The sequence below is a fragment of the Erythrolamprus reginae genome, chromosome 2 (assembly GCF_031021105.1).
Source record: "Erythrolamprus reginae isolate rEryReg1 chromosome 2, rEryReg1.hap1, whole genome shotgun sequence".
Lineage (NCBI taxonomy): Eukaryota > Metazoa > Chordata > Lepidosauria > Squamata > Dipsadidae > Erythrolamprus > Erythrolamprus reginae.
The window spans coordinates 219028374-219048892 of record NC_091951.1 but is presented as its reverse complement, the minus strand read 5'-3'; the positions used below and the strand labels follow the sequence as shown (position 1 = coordinate 219048892).

The 20519-nt window shown below is 41.9% G+C and overlaps 2 protein-coding genes across 5 annotated transcripts in view; one reads left to right on the top strand and one right to left on the bottom strand.

Moving 5' to 3' along the window:
* PLA1A (phospholipase A1 member A) overlaps positions 1-16604 on the bottom strand; it is a 35535-nt gene extending 18931 nt beyond the window's left edge. For 2 of the 3 annotated variants that reach the window (XM_070741889.1, XM_070741890.1), the window contains exons 1-3: positions 14661-14870; positions 11987-12188; positions 10805-10982 (exon numbers count right to left, since the gene is read on the bottom strand). In XM_070741889.1, the coding sequence (XP_070597990.1) occupies positions 10805-10982; positions 11987-12188; positions 14661-14727 (447 nt within the window). In that variant the 5' untranslated portion in view covers positions 14728-14870. Of the gene's footprint in view, positions 1-10804; positions 10983-11986; positions 12189-14660; positions 14871-15347; positions 15438-16580 lie in introns of those variants that run through there. The other variant, XM_070741891.1, reaches the window with a different exon arrangement.
* Positions 16605-17085: 481 nt separating this feature from the next.
* Positions 17086-20519, top strand: part of LOC139161989 (uncharacterized) — a 77229-nt gene continuing 73795 nt past the window's right edge. For both annotated transcript variants that reach the window (XM_070741888.1, XM_070741886.1), the window contains exon 1: positions 17086-17842. In XM_070741888.1, coding sequence (XP_070597989.1) covers positions 17776-17842 — 67 coding nt within the window. In that variant the 5' untranslated portion in view covers positions 17086-17775. The remainder of the gene's footprint in view (positions 17843-20519) is intronic.

The following is a 20519-nucleotide window of genomic DNA, read 5'->3' as shown; positions in this document are numbered from 1 at the left end:
ACTACTTTGCTTAGATGGTAAGGGGAAAAAACAAAATGAAGGTAACTCTAAAGTTAGAGTTTCATATACAGCTTATTGCAATATGACTTTATGTTAATCGCCACAATACTTTTAAAATTTATTATGAACAGAGTACAGTACAGGCAAAATAAACAGGAAGTAAGGGTAGTTCATATATGTTATATGAAAAAGGGAATCTGGACACAGTTAATCTGCAAGGCAATAATCAGAAACATGATTGCAGAAGTATCACATATATTGAAGGAACGTCACATGTGATACATACAGAACATAGTTTGTTGGCTATGAATAAATTAACTGCCTTGAAATGGCCCTGGGTTGGGCCTAGAGGCAAAAAGGAGCTGTGACGTTCCTTCAATATACCAGGGTGATCCAACAGAAAAAACATATAGCCCCTCCCTGGTACAAAGCTAAAGGGATCAGATCTGGTGGCCTAGAGGTTAATTCTCTGCCTTACAAGGCAGAAGCCCCGGGATAAAATCACAGTAAGGGTATGGCTAGCTGATGAGGCCAGAACAAGGCCAAAATAGCGCTATCCTAGTCTCCCTTAATTGTAAATATTCACCAAAAATATGTGATACATACAGAACATAGTTTGTTGGCTATGAATAAATTAACTGCCCTGAAATGGCCCTGGATTGGGCCTAGAGGCAAAAAGGAGCTGTGACGTTCCTTCAATATACCAGGGTGATCCAACAGAAAAAACATATAGTCCCTCCCTAGTACAAAGCTGAAGGGATCAGATCTGGTGGCCTAGAGATTAATTCTCTGCCTTACAAGGCAGAAGCCCCGGGATCAAATCAAATATATATGTAGATTGTTCTGAGTTCGGGTTTTGCCCCGTGTAATATTTTGAGTGTCTATGCGATGTTTTGATGAAATTATATTTACAGCAGCACGAAGCTTATAACTTCAGCCTGATGATGGTGAATGTGATTTCACCGAAACGTCGCATAGACACTCAAAATATTACACGGGGCAAAACCCGAACTCAGAACAATCTACATACAAGGAATCTATGAAATCCCTTGCAAAACATGTGCAGCCACATACATTGGACAAACCAACCGAAGAGTGAGCCAACGCATTGCAGAACATGTGAATGCAGTTAAAAAAGAAGAAAAGACTTCCTCCCTTGTCCAGCACATTAAAAAAATAAAAGAGATGACACGTCCCGCCTACCAGAAATTTGGAAACCAGCCTTAAACAAAAAAAACACTTCATAAAAATCACCATGTCAATCCTTCTAATAATTATGATTTTGGAATTTTGAAATTTGAAAACCAGCCTTAAACAAAAAACACTTCATAAAAATCACCATGTCAAGCCTTCTAATAATTATGATTACACCAACCAATCAGATCACCAAAACATAATCACCCAATCTATTTGCTACATTCAAACCAAATCTCCACCCCCACACTATATACTAGGAAGAAATGACAGTTGCAAACATTCCATTTTACAACAACACGAAGCTTGGAACTTCAGCCTGATGATGGTGAATGTGATTTCACCGAAACGTCGCATAGACATGCAAAATATTACACAGGGCAAAACCTGAACTCAGAACAATCTACATACATATAACCGTGAAAATTTACGAAAATAGTTGTTCTTGAAAACTTCCAGTGATGGAGCACCCACAATTCTCAGAAACAAGCTGTTCCATTGATTAATTGCTGTCACTGACAAGAAATTCCTCCTAAGCTCCAATTGAATCTTTCTCATAATAACATTTTTACCCATTGGAACATATTCTACCTTCATGTTCTTTGGAGAATAAGTCGAACCCTTCATATCTGTGACTGCCTCTTGGAAGACTGCTATTGTGCCTCCATTCTAAGCTTCTCTTCATGAGGTTAAACCTACCTAATGAAAGTACCTGTTGATCATATGGCTCCACACCCTTTATCATTTATTTGTTGATCTTCTCTGCATTCTTTCTAGGTCAGTGGTGTCAAAGTCAAGGCCTACAGGCCTGATCCGGCCCCTCTGGGTGCTTAGATTTGGCCTCCAGGGCTGTCTTGGCAACAGTAAAGGACTGACCCACAGTACCTCTGGCAGAAAAACAGAGCTCAGTAGGACTGCGTGCCACCACACATGGTCTCTGAGCTCCATTGAAGACTATACTCTTTAGCCAACTGAGAATTCACTAGGTGATGGTACCATACTATCTATTCCACAATGTTCTGCCTTACCAAAACATTGGCTGTGATCTTCTTTACTTCAACAAAGTCTAAGTATACTATATCCACAGCATTTCCTTGATCTACTACTTTAGTTACTTTATCAAACAAGTCAATAAGTTGGCATGAACAAAATTTGGCATGGCCTATTTTTAACTATTATATTCTTCTAATAATTAACATGTTTATTTCTAGGTGCTCACAAATCTTCTGCTTGTTTTCTGCTTTCTTGAGATTTTCCCAGATATTAATGTCAATCCAATTGGTCTGTGGTTTCCTGGATCCTCTTTTTGTCTTTTTGAACATTGGAACCACATCGGCTCTTTTCCAATCCTCTGGCAGCTTGTCCAGGAGCTCTGAAAGTTTTCATTCAATGGTTCCAAGAGTCCATATCTGCCAGCCCCTTCAGTACAGCTGGGATGTAAAGCATCTAGGCCCAGAGATTTGAACTCATCTAAAGTGAATAGATGTTCTCTTGCCAATATCTTGTCTCTATTGCTCTCCATTCCTGTTTTTTCTCCCATGGTGCTGCTTCTGATAGGTCAGACTATTTTTTTTTCATTTTATGTGAAAACAGTTGCAAAAGAAGGAAATAAGTAGTTCCACTTTCTCCTGCTAGCCTTCACCTGCTTGATATCTTCTCCCGTAAGTGAATGATCTTTTTTGTTTGGCTTTCTTCTTTTCTCTTATTATATACTGAAATAAAACTTTTTTCAGTTTTTCTTTTTATATTTGTTGAAAGTCTGAGTTAAGGCTTCCTGACTTTCCTTGAAGATTCGGGCTATTTGCCGATATTCTATTCTAGTTATATGACCCTCTTTCCACTTTTTATGCTTCTCCTTTTTGTCTCTCCGTTTGCCAGAGATCTTTTCATGCAACCATGCTGGTTTTAGCTGGAGTCTCTTGTGTTTTTTTTCTCTGTGGTATTTTATTATTTTTGTTTGTCATTATCACATTTTTAGAGTTTTTCAAGCATCCTGAAGTGTCTTTTATTTTAAAACAGAAGTCCTCAAACTTTGTGGCTTGGTGGCCTGACCAGAGGGGGAGGGACTGGGCAAGTACTGGCCTGGTACATGCAATGCATGTGAGACGATGCACACAAATGAATGGAAGCCTTTGGGGTGCGGTTTCATGCTCCTTCAGGCTTCTCTGTGCCAAAAGGTTTTGCAAAGGGATGGAAAACCTGAAGCAGCATGAAATTCCTCCCCAAAGCTTTCATCTGTTTTCAAAAGTTTTTTGAGCAGAGAAAAGAAGCTTTTGGAGGTGCTGTCTCATGCTCCTTCAGACTCACTGAGGATACCCGATGCCCCAAAATTGGTCTCTTGCACAGGCAGCCTTGGTGAGTCAGCGAAGCTGAGCAGGGTGCCCTCGTCCCACTCAGCCTCTGCTCTCACTAGTCCGTGTTTGGAAGCAGGCAATTTGGCAGCCTGGCTGGGAGGGAGAGGGGAACCAGGCTGCATGATTGGTGGGCCCACATGCATGTGTAGCTCCACTGATGCAAGAGAGAAAAGAAGCCTTTGGGACACAAGTGAAGCACCACCCCACTTATCGCACAGACTAGTTTCAAATACGCCATGGCCCAGTGGGAGCCGGCAGTTTGGGACTCCTATTCTAATAAAAATATTTCCTCTATCCATGTGTTGGAACCCCCTCTCCTAGAGAATGAAATATTTTGGAGAATATTAAAAGAGGTGTACTGTAATATTATATTTTCCCAAAAGAAAAATGTAGAAACATGTTCCTAGAGGCAGAAAACTGCCCCCCCCTCTTTCTTAATAGTCTACAGCAGTTGCCCATTAAGAAAGATCAGGCCAACCTAGTCACAAAACACCCTCACCTCCAGCGATGGGATTAAAATGTACAGTGGTACCTCTACTTAAGAACTTAATTTGTTCCGTGACCAGGTTCTTAAGTAGAAAAGTTTGTAAGTAGAAGAAATGTTTCCCATAGGAATCAATGCAAAAGCAAATAATGTATGCAAACTCACTAGGAAAGAAATAAAAGCTTGGAATTTGGGTGGGAGGAGGAGGAAGAAGAAGAGGAGGAGGACAGTCACTGCTGAAGGAAGAAGGGGAGGGGAGGGGAATAAAAAAAATCCAAAACTTTAAGGCTTAAAAAAAAAAAGAGGGACTCTTAAGCGGGAGGAGGAGCACGTGCCCCCTATACACCCGGCACGAGGCTGCCTCCCATACACTGCACCAGAGAGAGAAACCCAGGGGGAATGGCAGGAAACTGGCTGGACCTTTATGCTGCTCTCAAATTTCCTGTGAAATTTTTCCGGGCTTGGGTTCTTAAGTAGAAAATGTATCTTAAGAAGAGGCAAAAAAATCTTGAACACCCAGTTTGGATTTAAAGTGGACTGCTTTAGTTTCTGTTTTAAAAATATGATTCCCTGAGAAGGTCACATTGGAAACAATAGACGTGTTTACTATCCATGCATAATCAACTGCAACAAATTGTACATGTCCTTCAGAATATAATGAATCAATTTATCTGGCCTAGTGCATTTTGTAGCACTTTCTTTGATTACCGTATTTCCTTTCCTAATTTCAGTACTGTGTTCCTAGATATGCTTAAAAAAACCTATTACTGTGATTAGAATCAACAAAGAGACAAGATGGCCTTTGTCCCCAGGCTTATACTGCAGAAACACCAAAAAGACTTCTGTTTTGGGGTAATTAAGAGACACTTGAAACCTTGTCTATTTCCTAAAAATAATTTACCTTACAGTTTAAGACTACATGGAAGAGAAGTGTCCAAGGAAGAAAACTCTCCAACTCTTTAGGTTTTAGAAATTCCTCATATATGAGCATGCAACATAATTGGGATTAGATTTCTAAAGTGAAAGGAAATAAATTTCCCTAGTCTCATAGGCAGGGTTTAGCTTGGACAGTTTGCTTCTGTTATCTACCTTTTCTATGTCACAATGATGAAATATTATAAATGCAACGCCTCTCCCCTGGCACCATTAATAGACAAATATCCGGGTACCCCTTCCTTCTATGACTTTTATAAAGTTGAAGTTTCAATATTGATATCATAAACATTAATTTATATATTTGGTCCTTAACCACTGTATGCAACCCAGGTGTTGTATCTTGAAATGGCTACCTTGTATTTCCTGTAGATAGTTTGTTCCGTCTTCCAGCGCTGTCTGAGCTAAAGCAGGAAGTCGCTCCTGATTGGCTCAGACGCGGCTGGCCCTTGCTTTGGCGGGAGCCGCAAAAGTATAAAAGAAGCGGTTTCTCCAAGCAGAGCCAGTCGGTACTAGCTGAATTGTCACTTGCCTTGCTGAGCTGTCACTTGTTCTCTGAGCTGAATAAAAAGTACCGATTTGTTTGAACCCTGTCTGTGGGTCTACTTCACTGGCGACGACGGACGGAAGAAACCTCGCGTGCAACATGAGCAACGTCCAGATCGGCCGGGCTCCAGAATTCTTCGACCCCGAAAAAACGTCCTGGGACGAATACCTGGCTACCTTCGAGATCTTCCTCGAGGCGGCAGGAATACAGGACGCCGACGCCGATCGCAGACGGGCTATTTTCTTAAATTACTGCGGCCCAGAAATCCGTGGCCTTGCCCAGACTCTCACCGACCCGCAGCCAGCAAGAACCGTCGCTTGGGACGTCCTACAAGCCAAGCTAGCGAGTCACTTCAAGCCGACCAAACCAGCCATGGTTTTTCGGCATCAGTTCTCCATGATGGCTCAGAAGGAAACAGAATCAATCAACCAGTTTACAACGCGACTTCGGACGGTACTTGCACAATGCAAGTTTAAAGACCCGGAAGCTCGCCTCACCGATGCCTTGGTTTTCGGCATGAGAAGTGCCACGGTGAGGAATAAACTCCTCACCGAAGACGAACCGACTCTACAAACCGTGATTAAACTAGCGCAAACCGCAGAAGCCGCCGACGCAGCGGCTAAGGAATTAAAAGAACACGGAAGGCGAGAACTCATCGCCAAGATTGACTCCGCGTCTCCCCGCGCCGAGGGATCAGACGACCTCAGCCAACCAGCTCACAACGTGGACAACTGCTTCCTGGTACAAGACCAGCCAAGACACCACAGAGCTACTCACCCCCCAGCCCCCTGCGCCGGCTGCCGAGGGAACCACCAGCGCCATCGATGCCCCTTCCGGGACGCCACATGCCACCGCTGCAACCGTCGAGGCCACATCGCCATCGCATGCAGAGCATCGGCACCAGAGGAAACATTCTCCACACCGCGCCACCAACGGCCACAAAACCAAACGCCCCAGCCGCGAGAAAACCGACCGTTCCGCTATTCGGGTCAAAGGAACTACTCAGCCGCTAACCGCGACTACTCAAGAGGTAACACTCAATTTTCCGTGAATAACACGGCAACCAAAAAAGGGGGCAAAATTGTTATCTCGCTGTTACTTAACAACCAACCATGCTCGATGGAGCTTGATACAGGGTCTAAGTATACCATTATGCCATGGGAGAAGTTTAAACTGTACATGCCTAACCTGTCTAAATCTGATCTAAGGCAAACCTCTTTAGTAATCAGAGATTTTCAAGGGGGGGTAATCTCGGTCCTGGGAACAGCAAATGTACCTATTGTATTCAAGAATGTCAAATGTACCCTACCCATGCTCATTGTCACAGGGGCTAAGCACTCTCTCCTGGGTTTGGCTTGGATGGAACCTTTGGGGATTGAAATTTCTGGTGTTTGCACTGTAAACTGTGATAATATGCCTAACTTCGTGCAAGAGTTCCCTGAAGTGTTCAGCCCCACCTTGGGATCGTATAAGGGGCCCCCTATATCATTTTCTATTGACCCCAAGGTCCCACCAGTCCGGCTCAAACCTCGCAGGGTACCCCTCCCGCTTCTCCCCAAGCTAGACCTGCAGCTAGATAAACTTATAAACCAAGGTATTTTGGTCCCTGTGGAACAAGGGCCATGGGAAACGCCCATAGTTATGCCTCTAAAGCCAGATGGTTCTTTAAGGGTTTGCGCTGACTATAAATCCACCCTTAATAAGGCTCTCCAACATCACCCCTACCCCATCCCGGTGGTACAACAACTCCTACACTCCCTGGGGGAAGGGAAAAGGTTTGGAAAAATCGACCTCGCGCAGGCTTACCAGCAGCTTCCGGTCGATGAACAAACAGCAAACGCACAAACGATTGTAACACACAGGGGGGCTTTCAAATGCACAAGGTTACAGTTTGGGGTAAGCATAGCCCCAGGGATATTCCAGAGTATTATGGAACGCCTATTGTCAGGGGTAAATGGGGCCATCCCATATTTTGATGACATCTTAATTGCAGGGGAAAACCAAGAACAAGTAAACAAAAGAATAAGGGAAGTACTTAAGAGGTTACTGGATAAAGGCTTAAGGATCAAGCCTGACAAATGTGTCTGGGGAACCAACAGTATAGAATTCCTGGGATATAAAGTGGACAAAGAAGGTATCCACCCCACAACAGAGAAACTGAGGGCCATTAGGGAAGCCCCAGAGCCACAAGATAAGAATGCACTGCAGGCATTTTTAGGCCTCCTTAATTTTTATTCCGTTTTTTTGAAGCAGAAGGCAACAGTAGCAGAGCCTCTACATCGTTTACTCCAGAAGGAAACCCGTTGGACCTGGGGGAAAACTGAACGTGAAGCCTTTTTCCAAGTAAAGCAATTATTAACTTCTAAAAGTGTGGTAGTCCAATACAGTACTTCACTACCCATTAGGCTCACGTGCGACGCTTCACCGTACGGCGTAGGAGGAGTCCTAGCTCACGTTCTGCCTAATAATACAGAGGCCCCAATCGCATTCTTTTCCAGAACCATGACCAGCACAGAGAGGAATTATAGCCAGTTAGATAAAGAGGCTCTAGCTTTAGTGGCAGGGGTGAAGAAATTTCACAATTACATTTTTGGAAGAAGTTTTGAATTGGTTACAGACCACAAGCCCTTACTAGGCCTGCTAGCCCCCAACAAGCCCACTCCGCCATTTATGTCTCCAAGACTGATCAGGTGGGCCCTTTTCCTCTCAGGGTACCAGTATGAACTCACCCACAAGGGGGGGAAGGAAATCAATCATGCAGATGGCCTCAGTAGGTGCCCCATAACAGACTTAGTGGAGGACCCTGCTCCTTCCACAGATGTATTAATGATAGAGCTCGAGGATAACCCACTAACCACGGCCAAAGAGGTAGCTGCACACACGCAGCAAGATCAAATCCTTAAACAAGTGGTCAACTGTGTACTTAAGGGATGGCAAAATGACTCTGTGAAACCTGAATTGTGTGATTTCAAAACCAAAAGACTTGAGTTATCATATGTAAAGGGTTGCCTGCTGTGGGGAGACAGAGTGATCATCCCCAAAAGCCTAAGGGTAAAGGTACTCAAAATGTTACATGTGGGCCATCCTGGGATTGTCAGGATGAAGAGCCTAGCAAGAGGGCATTTATGGTGGCCAGGTTTGGATGCTGATATTGAAAACTGGGTATCAAAGTGTGACCCATGCCAAGAATCACGGCCCAATCCCCCCAAAACAACTCCAGCAGAGTGGGAGCAGCCTGCTGGGCCTTGGTCAAGAATCCACATTGACTTTGCTGGTCCAGTGGGATCCCAGTATTTCCTAATAGTGGTTGATGCGTTCTCCAAATGGGTGGAAATAATAGCAATGAACAACATAACCACAAGTGCCACCATCAAGGTATTGAGTAGACTGTTTGCCACCCATGGTTGCCCGGATATCTTAGTGTCTGACAATGGGCCACAGCTAACAGCCAGGCAATTCGAATTGTTCCTAGACGGCCTAGGGGTCAGGCATGCCCTCATCTCACCTTACTCGCCATGGGCTAATGGCTTGGCAGAACGTTACGTTCGTGTGGCAAAGGAGGCATTGCGCAGGTCAGGCCCTGGGGATGTACAACAAAACTTGGACCAATTCTTGCTCACCCAACACATCACCCCTAACTCTCACACACATGTAAGCCCTGCAGAGTTACTAATGGGAAGAAAATTAAGGTCACCACTAGATAGGTTGAACCCAAGATTCTGTGTTAATAATCAAATGTTTGTAAAACCTGAAAGAGAAATGTACTTGGGACAAAATGTATATGTAAAATTTTTTGATGGAGGTGTAAACTGGATGAAGGGAATTGTTGTTAAACAAAATGCACCAAAGACTTATATGGTAAAACTAGAGGATGGTCGACTGTGGAAACGACACCTCGACCACATTCGGAAACGAACAGAAAATCCTTTGCCACAAACCGCTGACATGGACTCTCCCCCTTCAACAGACTTTAACACATTGCCCGAATTAAGAGACACGCAAAGGAACTTATCGGGCCAGGGAGAGCCATCCAGTGACGCCGAGCCATCCTCCTCCTCCGAGGTCCTCGTTGGGCCCGCCAGGCCAAGTCCACTGCGCCGGGAGAACAACGGCGAGCCATCCTCCACAGTCGGTGTCGAAGGAGAAATTGAACTGCGCAGGTCAGAGCGAGCTTCACGGAGACCCCACCGATTGGACGACTTTGTCACATGGCTATCGTGATGGATGTGTCCAACTATGAGGGGAGGGGTGTTGTATCTTGAAATGGCTACCTTGTATTTCCTGTAGATAGTTTGTTCCGTCTTCCAGCGCTGTCTGAGCTAAAGCAGGAAGTCGCTCCTGATTGGCTCAGACGCGGCTGGCTCTTGCTTTGGCGGGAGCCGCAAAAGTATAAAAGAAGCGGTTTCTCCAAGCAGAGCCAGTCGGTACTAGCTGAATTGTCACTTGCCTTGCTGAGCTGTCACTTGTTCTCTGAGCTGAATAAAAAGTACCGATTTGTTTGAACCCTGTCTGTGGGTCTACTTCACCAGGGTCACTTGATTGTGAGATGCATGGCTATAAAAATACGATGGTTAAATAAATGAATTAAAGACAACAAGTAACAGAAGACTAAATATGAACAATGTCTTTGCCAATGTAGGGCTGATGAAGTAGAGATAGTGAACCAAAGTCTCCCATTCTGTCCATATTATATGGGCATTCATAGGATATTACTTCTGAAACAAGGGAGGGTGGGTCCCAATTGTAACTTTTTCTTTCTTAAATCTTATTAGACCACAGATAGGGTGTCTTGAGCAATTATGCCACTGCTTGCTTCATACCTCCCTTGTGGGCTAGAAGATTTTTGTTAAAACTTATGTCCAATTCTAACTTTTTTTTTAAGGTTATGTACAAATTTTTGGAATTTAGGTTCTGGACTCTATACAAACATTTTTACTCAATGTTTTCTGGACGGTTAATTTTTTTGAAATCATAAAATAAACTAATTAATTAAGCACATACTAGCAAAACACTGGGTGGTTTTAACATGTTTAATATATTAGAGAATTCAAAGACTGAATTATTAACATTTTTGAAAGGTCCATAATTAGAGCCTCTCCTCACTGCTGAATTGAGCTGCTATCTGCCCCTCCTCAAATCATTGGATAATTAGTTCAGTACATGATTTACTGTCTCCTCTGCTCCACTCCAGCCACTCCAATATATGAGATAATAAAGCCTAATTAATGCATTTATATACCTTAAAGATGATCCTTTGGATTCAGTACGTTGGATTCAGGAAGTTCTACTTACCAGTAACTTGCGGATAAAACTACAAATTTCCAGTCCCAATTTCATAACATTTTCTACTGCAGTAGGATAGGCTGCTGTGGCTCCCTGAACCCAATCTACAGCAATCACATTGACTTTGTCTACTGCTAGGAAGGCTTGAATCAGTGCATCTATCCATGATGGTTTGGTGCCTAGTGCCCTAAAGAGAAATACAAGTAAGATAATTTGTGAAGGCATCTCCATTTATAAAGGAAGGAGAACCCTAATCTGCAAGGTTTAATATCCAACAAATCATGAAACCCTCAATATACAGTAAAACCAGTGGTAGGCTCCTATCAAAATGGCTAATTGTGCGCAGCTCTGTGGCTCTGCCGTGCTAGTGCAGAATCGAGTGCAATTTTGTTGCCCGCACCTGTGCAGGTAAGAAAATCTCACATGGGGACGCATGCATGCAGGGAAGCAAAAAAACTCACAGAAATGCATGCACACATTCGTCCCCATTCGAGATTTTGTTACCTGCACAGGTGCAGTAAGCAAAATTGCACCTGATCCCACACCTGCGCACCAGAGCCGTGAAGCTGTGCGCAATTGGCCATTCCGATAGGAGCCCACCACTGAGCAAAATTAATGGTTCAAGATCCCTTCAAATCACAGATATATCAGCTTCCTGAAAATGTAAGTTCTTTTTCAAAATTTGGCTTATTCAACAGCAGGTTCATAATCAAGATTTACCTCTTTACTAGATAACAATGAAGCCATAGACTCTATACAGATATTTGTTTACTGCAATATACAGAAGTCAAGGGCCACACCTTTGCCTAGGATTAAGATTTTAGCATTTTCCCTTCCTCTTTCACTATTCAGTAGACACTTTGCTGTTCTCTAGATAGTCTCGGAAGGCACCTCGGTGCTTTGTGTAGACATAGTTCACTCTAGCCAAGGAACAGATATCACTCTGCACTCTCCTTAATAACAGTGTTTAGCAAGTCTGAAAGCACTTCTCCCCTCCTTCACAGTTACTTCCCAGAAAACTAGGGAGGGACCCTTCTGAGATGCTTCTCATGCCCATTTCCCCTTCTGTGGTCTGAGATAATTTTTGCATGACAGTTGCCAAGGCGGCGGCTCTTCCTCCCCTCTTCCATCATATCCCCACATATCATTAAACACAATGTAGAGGGCATGTGTTTGTTTTAATATTTGTACCTGAAACCATGAATGATTATTTTAGTTCCCAAGCTGGCATTGAATCCAACCTCCTGGATGTCCTCCTGTTGTGAAAGCAACCGTCCACAGTTGGGATTGGAAAAGGGGAACAGAAGGAATCTAACTTGGAGATTTGTACCCCATAGTAAATGTGCAGATTGGAACTCAGCACATTCTTGATTCTTCATAATATTTTTAGACTCTGAAATGTAACAATAACAATAACAATTTTAATATGTCAACATTAGGAGAGGCATTAGGAGAGACAGGGAAACTCGTTTAAATCCTTTGTCATTGCTGTGGTCCCACTTTCAGTGATTTTTGAAGAAAACCAATCTTGACTATCAAACAGCAAAAAATGCTAATAAAATCTCACATGTGCTTTATATGGATGATCAGAAGCTTTATGAAAAATCAAAAGTGAAATCCAGCCGCTGACAAACACTGTAAGAATTTTTAGCACAGATACAGCAATGGAATTTGGCCTAGAGAAATGTACTACAGTAGCAATAAATTGAGGTAAATGGAATTGAAATACCAACTGGCTAAACATTAGAAACCATCAGGATGAAACCTACAGATATCTTGGCACTTTGCAGTTGGATAACATCCAAGCCTGGACAAGTTAAAAGGGGGATTAGTAAAGAATACATCCAAAGAGTGAAAGAACTGCTAAAGACTAAGTTGAACGATTGATATGCAATCAAAGCTGGGCCATATCTGTGATGTATTGCTGGATTATTAACTGAACACAAGCTGAAGTGGATAGTTTGGAGCAAAAAAACCAAGAAATCCGATAACTATCACTATAAACTGTATCCCTATAGGGATAGTAATATTGATGGCTTATCCATGCCCGTCCCGGCAGAAATCGGCACAGAGGTTTACTTCAAGTCACACACACTGTAGAAGAAGAAAAGCGTGCATTGGCTGATTATGTAAAGGACAGCCAAGAAGAAGGATTAAAATCATAGAACTGAATGGGCCACTTAGCATATCAAATCTAAGTCCTTATACAGTGAAGGAATTCAGATTAAAGTAACCCCAACAATTTAACCCCCACAGGAAAACATTTAATGATGAGGCACCCACAACTTCTTTGGGGAAATTGGTCCTTCTGTCAATGTTATTGAACATTCCCAGTTCTTATTTTCTCTTGACACAGGACTTAGTTTCTATTTTTGATCATCCTTATTATGCTTCTCTGATCTAAAGTTTATTTCTAGTTTATTTGTTCTACAAAGGCCAAAAAAGAAAAAAAAAAAGAAAGAAGCTGTATTACACTTATTCAAATATGGTAGATTGAAGGTGGGAGTTCATCAAGGTAATTCCTAAAACTGTAACCATAGAAATTAAGTTAACAACTAAAACTTTCTTTCTTGAGATCCTCAAATTTTTTGATACAATTGTTCAGATCCTCACATGAATCTGGCTTTTACTGAGTGAATTTCTAAGCTCAGATGGCTGTCTAAATAGTAACATTCACATTTAGAATACTGAAAGTAATATTATAACTGAAACATTTAAGGCTTCTTTTCCCAAGTGGGTAACTGCATTCATGGCTTAGTTGTCTCAAGAGAATTATCTTTGTTCATCACCATCTGGACATATTGAAGAACTGAGCCACAACAGAGGGCATGGTATGTATGCATCTTTGTATGCCAACATGTGTGTAGAATGAATGAATGATCCTCAAAAGTAAATAGACACGTTTACCTTTTACCAAATAGTATCCTCAATGTAAGTACAGAAAGCTACTAATTCAAATTCTTGTAAGATTATGGTTTAAATCCTTGTGGTTTAAATGTTTAAAAAATACCCTCCTTTGTAAATTCTCAAGTACTGTATTCTGTGCATCTAATTTGTTCTCGTGAATATGAAACCCATCACTATTACTTGTATCTGTTTCTGTTTTATTATATGAGGGAATTTTTTTTAAAGTTTCCTATTGTTACCGTAAAATTAAAACTGAAAGAAAATAATGTTCATTTTCATTTGTTTCTGTTCCTTTATTAAAAAGAGACTCTAATGCATATAGCTAATAGTGCCCAAATATTGTTCCTTTTGCATATATTTTCCCCTGCCACACAATTTTGCTGTACTAAATGTTTCATAGTCCTCTATGAAGAATTTTGCAAAAAGTGTGTGCATAGCTTGTACTGTACATGGAAGTGTTATCTAAACTTCATCTACTTTACAGAATTTGGAATTTCTTGTCTAATCCCTTTTTGATTTTGACACTCTGTTGTCAATAAAAAGCAAGCTTTTAAGAAAAGAGTTTTGATACATTAATTGTCAGGAGTCCTTCTTTTTCTTGCATTGCAAAAGTATTTCACTGATTTCTGCTTCTTTCCAAGTATGGTTCCATAACAACCCTATTATCTAATAATTATTACATTAGTTCAGGACTATAGTGAGCAAATTCCCCAAAACTATTTGAAATGTACAGTACAAAAGTACAGTAGTTACTTTTATCAAAGCAATGTTTATTCTTCTTCAGCCAGACATGCTTTTACATGGTTGACAATATTTTCATTTATGCTTTTTACCAATTTACCCAAATAGATGTTAAATTTGAAATTGCTCATAGCTTTTTATAATTTTGTTTAAAAACTGATGCATGCCATCTGAATAGGTTGACTCTTCACTTAACTATCACCCACAATTTCCTTACCTGCAAAGATGAAAAGTAGTTGTACCATGACTACTAAGGTCGGCCATCTTCTGAGACACATATTCATCCCTCCTGCAAGATTTTTCAGTGGATGATAAAATCAAAAGTAGATGAACAGTATGTGAATTCCAGCCCTTCTTGTTTATTTTTTTAAAACTTGGCCAACTATTCAGATGCCCTGAGACTTTGGGATGAGAAAAGAATTGAGATGTTCATCTCTCTTTCTTTTCTTGCAACAACATTTGTGGAAAGAGAATGTATTCAATTGCAGGAATATCCTAGGAGGAGGAGTTTCAAGGCTGGTTTTCTGTTTTGTTTTTGAGAATAGCTTCTTTTCAATAGCTCTCTGTTTAGTTTGCTGGACAAACACTGATGAATCCCAGCCTCATAACCATCTGGGCAAAGTATCAAAGTACTATTTACCATCTCCTCTTCAAAGACAGGGATAACTGGCAACTAAAAGAAAGGCTATGGATTTAGGTCAGTTAGTGTAAAGAATGCTGTCTGGAGTCCACAGTTCTACTGCATTCCTTTTGTAGCTGCTAGAGTAAGAGAGACTGATAGGGAAGAGGACTTTGTTTTTTGGAGTTTGCAGGAAGGCTAAGACACAAGATAGGTATCTTAAGCCTTGTAGGTCTTGAATGCTTTGAATGGTGGATATAATTAACAATTGATACAGATACTTACTGTACATTCAACATCCATTTCAATAAGGCATCATTTGTTCCTTCATTGATTGTTATGATTTATATCCCAACTTTACATCCGTAGGATTGCCTAAGAATTGAAATTAAAATAATAAAACAGTGCCTTCAAAGTCATATCAAGGTAGTTCAGTCTGGCTCAACAGTATTAACTGTGTGAGAGATCTAGGTGTTCTAACAGGCCACAACATAAGTAGGAGGCAGCAGTGTGCTGCAACTGCCAAAAAGGCCAGCACAATCCTAGGCTGCATCAACAGATTTATTATCTGTAAGCCACTTAAAGTTGTTGTGAGTGAGTAGGTGGCTTTATAAGTTATTTAAAGCAAACAAACAAAAAATAGCATCAAGATCACAAGAAATGCTAATACAGTACTGCTTTATATTGCATTAGTGAGACCAGATTTGGAATAGCGTTTTTGATCAACAATATAAAAAGGATGCTGAGCCCCAAGAAAGTATGCAGAGAAGTGCAGCAAAGATGATAAGGAGTCTAGAGCAGGGGTGAGCGACCTTCAACACTCAAAGAGCCATAAAGGTCCTAACCAGAAGCTCCACATTCACTTCTGGAGCCGACCAAAAGTCCAGTTCCCCCACCCACTCCTCCTTAGCACAGCGTCCTTTTTCCTCAACCTGTCCTAACCAATTGTGGAGCTGACCAGCAACAGGGAACCGCAGCAGAGTGATGAAAGCTGCGGGCTGCCAGCCCCTGGTCCAGAGGCTTAAATTGTACAATGTTCCCTCGATTTCCGCGGGGGATGCGTTCCGAGACCGCCCGCGAAAGTTGAATTTCCGCGAAGTAGAGATGCGGAAATAAATGCACTATTTGTGGCTATGGACAGTATCACAAGCCATCCCTTAACACTTTAAACCCCTAAATTACCATTTCCCATTCCCTTAACCACCATTTACTCACCATTATTACTGGTACTCACCATTAAATAAGACACTTAGTGATCCTAATATTTATAAACATAATTATTTATTAACAATTATTATTATTATTATTGTTATTTATTTGCAAAAATTATTAGTTTGGTGATGACATATGACATCATCAGGTGGGAAAAAACGTGGTATAGGAAAAAAACAGCGAAGTATTTTTTAATTAATATTTTTTGAAAAACCATGGTAGAGGCTATTCGCGAAGTTTGAACCCGCGAAAATCGAGGGAACGCTGTATGATGAACTATTGTGGAACTAGATGTGTCTTACCTACCAAAGAGGTTTAGAGAGGACATGATGGGTGTCTTCCAGTACTTGAAGGGCTGTCACAGAGAAAAGGAGGTTGAGTTATTTTCCAAAGCAGGACTGGAAAATAGGACTGGAAACAGGACAAGAAACAATAGGTGGAAGCTCATTAAAGAGCTTTTTTCTAAGAGTGAGAGCAATTCCATCAGTGGATTAGTTTGGCTACTGGGATTGTGGGTGCTCCATTCACTAGAATTAGGGAATGAGAAGTCTGGAGGAAAGCTATCTTGATTCTTTCTTCATTTTCAGTTCAGCTCAATAGTGGTGATTACTACCCCTTTTATTTAGTAATTACCATCACTGTATGTTTACTGGTTGTCACTCCTCATGGCAGGAGGCCAAGGTATTTGAAGGTCCTTGTCTCCAACATCTCTGCCCTGCCCACCCAACAAGATCATACAGCAACAGCATGTTCTGAGTACTTTCTATTAAACTGCCATCTTATGGGACCTAGGAAATGTGCCTTCTCTGTCACTGCAATTGGGATAGACTTGTTCCTGCTGGGCTTAAAAAAGACTCTGAACTTTGGGCTCTTCCCTTGCATGAGCCCTTGGTGTGGGCCAGTGTGGGTTCTGTGAATTATTGCAACTGGAGCCATAATGTTATAATGGTAGGTTTTTGTCTCTCCTAGTTTGTTGGATTGCTACTACAGAGGTCTTCTTTGCACACACTTAATGCTGTTTTATGAATCATTGGTCATAACTTGACTGAGTAAGCAAGGGGAGTGGAGAGGAGCAACAGTTGGTGTGTGGCTCACTGCTGTGGCATTTAGAAAACATCACTTCATCCAGCAGTTTGAGAAGAGCAGATTGGAGTTAACCCTTGGTTTTTTTTAAATAGTTATTTTTTTAAAACCGCGCTTTCTCTCAATAAAACAAGACTCGGTTGTTTCGAGTGGGGGCAAGAGAGAAAGAGAGAGAGAAGACCCGACCGATCGCGCTGATCGCTTTTCGAGCAGGTTGCGGCTGCTGTCCGCCGGTCTTCGCTCTCTTCTCTGGTACAGAAGACCGGCAAGGTGGAAAAGAGGCGCAGTCACAGAAGAAAGTATAGGAGGATTAATATCAACAATTTCCTGGGCGATCGGGCAAAGAGCAGGAGGTGACCGGGTTGGTTTCGCCACTTCACCCAGTTTCGCTTTCGACATTCAGTATTCAGTTCCGAATATGATAGTCTGGAGACGACTTCTGCTGCCTCTCCTGTGGGCAGCGATTGTCCCCTGCGTTGCGAAAGGTAAGGAGATTCTCCCTTTTCCTGAGCCCTCCGGCTCCGTTATTCTCCGCCTCCGGGCTCCGATCTTGATTTGGCTGGCCGGAACGGAGTCGGGTTTCAGCGGGGGTCTTCTTGCAAACGAGCCTCTCAATTACCGGAGGGGTTGTTTTCAGAGGGGTCCCGTCCACCAGGGGTCTCCCGCCCGGGCAACTTTAAGACTTGCGGACTTCAACTCAGCCAGCCAAGCCTTTTTATGTGTACAGCGGTTACTATCAGATCCATAGAAGAGAGTTTCTTTGAAAGTTGCTACGTTCTGCCTTACTGTTCGTAAAATTAGGCAGACTTGTTATTCTACTTTCTCAGCACTGCTTGTTCTGCTCTGATTTGTTTTATTTTATTTCAGTGTTTCGATTTTTTAATTTTGGTCTGTGCCTTTAAAAAAATGAAAGACCAAGCTTCTATTTTCTCCTCATGGCCCTCTGACGGACAGGAAATGAAAGAAACGGCGAGAACTTCGTTGCGAGTGGCGTGTCTTTTTTTTTGTTGAAACTTCCGTTGGAAACGCTTATGTTAACAGCGCTCACTGTTTATGTAGTTACTGTTTATTTACTTTTCGTGACATTCGTATCCTGAACTATCCACGTTGGCTCGATTCCCGCCAACTGTCAGGTTAAAACGCTAGTGTGCGAGACGGTTAGAAATACACCATAAGTTGGGAAACATGATGTTTCTGTCCTCCAGAAGACCTTCGGGGGGTGGGGGAAGCTGTTTTTGCCCTCCCCAAGCATTGAATTATGCGTATGGGCACTCACGCATGCGTGATATCGCGCACAGACGCTTTTTTGACATCCGAGGGAAAAAGGTTCACCATCACTGCTCCAGACGCTAAACCTAATTAATCTTATGTAACTTCTTCTCTGGCAATATTACACTGCTAACCAGAGCATATAGGACTTTTGCTAGTCCAATTCTGGAATATAGCTCACCTGTCTGGAACCCACACTCTATATTGGATATTAATACAATTGAGAGATTCCAGAAATATTTCACAAGAAGAGTCCTCCATTCCTCTGCTCGCAGCGAATACCTTGTTCCACCAGACTTGAAATTTTGGACTCAGATAGCTTAGAGCTATGTTGCATTTGATCTAATGTAAATGAAGTTCATAAAGTCATCTGCCACAATGCCCTACCTGTCAATGACAACTTCAGCTTCAATACCCAAGCACACAATTTAATTGAAACTCAAAACTCCACTGCAGAAAACACAATATCAGCAACAATGCCTGGAATGCACTACCTGACTCTGTAGTTTCTTCCCCAAACCCCAAAAACTTTAACCTTAGATTGCCTACAGTCAACCTCATCCTATTCCTCTGTGGGACCTAACTGGTCCCTGGGATTCGTGCAGCAGAAGGCGGTCCCTGAGATAATCTGGTCCGGTGCCATGAAGGGCTTTATAGGTCATAACCAATACTTTGAATTGTGACCGGAAACTGATCAGCAACCAATGCAGACTGCGGAGTGTTGGTGTAACATGGGCATATTTGGGGAAGCCCATGACTGCTGTCGCAGCTGCATTCTGCACAATCTGAAGTTTCCAAACACTTTTCAAGCCCCATGTAGAGAGCATTGCAGTAGTCGAGCCTCGAGGTGATGAGGGCATGAGTGACTGAGCAGTGAGTCCCGGTCCAAATAGGGCCGCAACTGGTGCACCAGGCAAACCTGGGCAAACGCCCCCCTCGCCACAGCTGAAAGATGTTTCTCTAATGTGAGCTGTGGATCGAGGAGGACGCCCAAGTTGCGGACCCTCTCTGAGGGGATCAATGACTGCCCCCCCAGGGTGATGGATGGACAGATAGAATTGTCCTTGGGAGGCAAAACCCACAGCCACTCCATCTTATCAGGGTTGAGTTTGAGTCTTGACACCCATCCAGACCCCAACAGTCTGCCATTTTATGTTTAAAAATCAAATGAAATAAAAAGGCCTTTATACTTTACACTTATAAAGTGCATTTTTACTGAAAGAAAAATGGGGAAATCCCAAATTGGCTTTCATTACGAAGAACTTCATATTTTAGCTGCAATAAAAATGATTTTTTTAAATGATAGAAACTTTGTTCAGTTGCTGGCACACACTTAATTGATGTGTAACATAATCAAGTAACAAAAAAAGTTCTTCTTTCTGATGCATGTCAAATTGATTTTATAATTTTGTTAATTTATGGCTTATTTAATTATACCCTGCCTTTATTATTTCTTATACATAATAATCCAAATATAAGACTGCAGTTAATTATAACTATTATACTTAACGGACATAAGAAAAAAAGTTGACTTCCATACGTGTTATCTATGATTCAAATTAAGAATATCTGATAATTTCTGCTTTAAAACACTAAATTAGATTCATGGCTTGAAAATTAATTGCCTAGGAGAGGGGTGTCAACACTTTCTTTGTGAAATTTCAGGTTGTTTATAAGCCCCCCCAACACTGAATATATGACAGTAATTTAACTAATATTACTTTAAATAACTTCTGCACTTATTGCATCTGTAGAATTGTGCCCAGCTGCCCTGTTAAGAGTGACCACTCCCTTCTTAATGTGGAGGGAGCGGAGGAGCCCTTACAGAGTTGAACTGAGGAATTTGGTCAGTTTCTTGTGGACAAAGTCGCTCAAATTCAGATGGACCTGGAT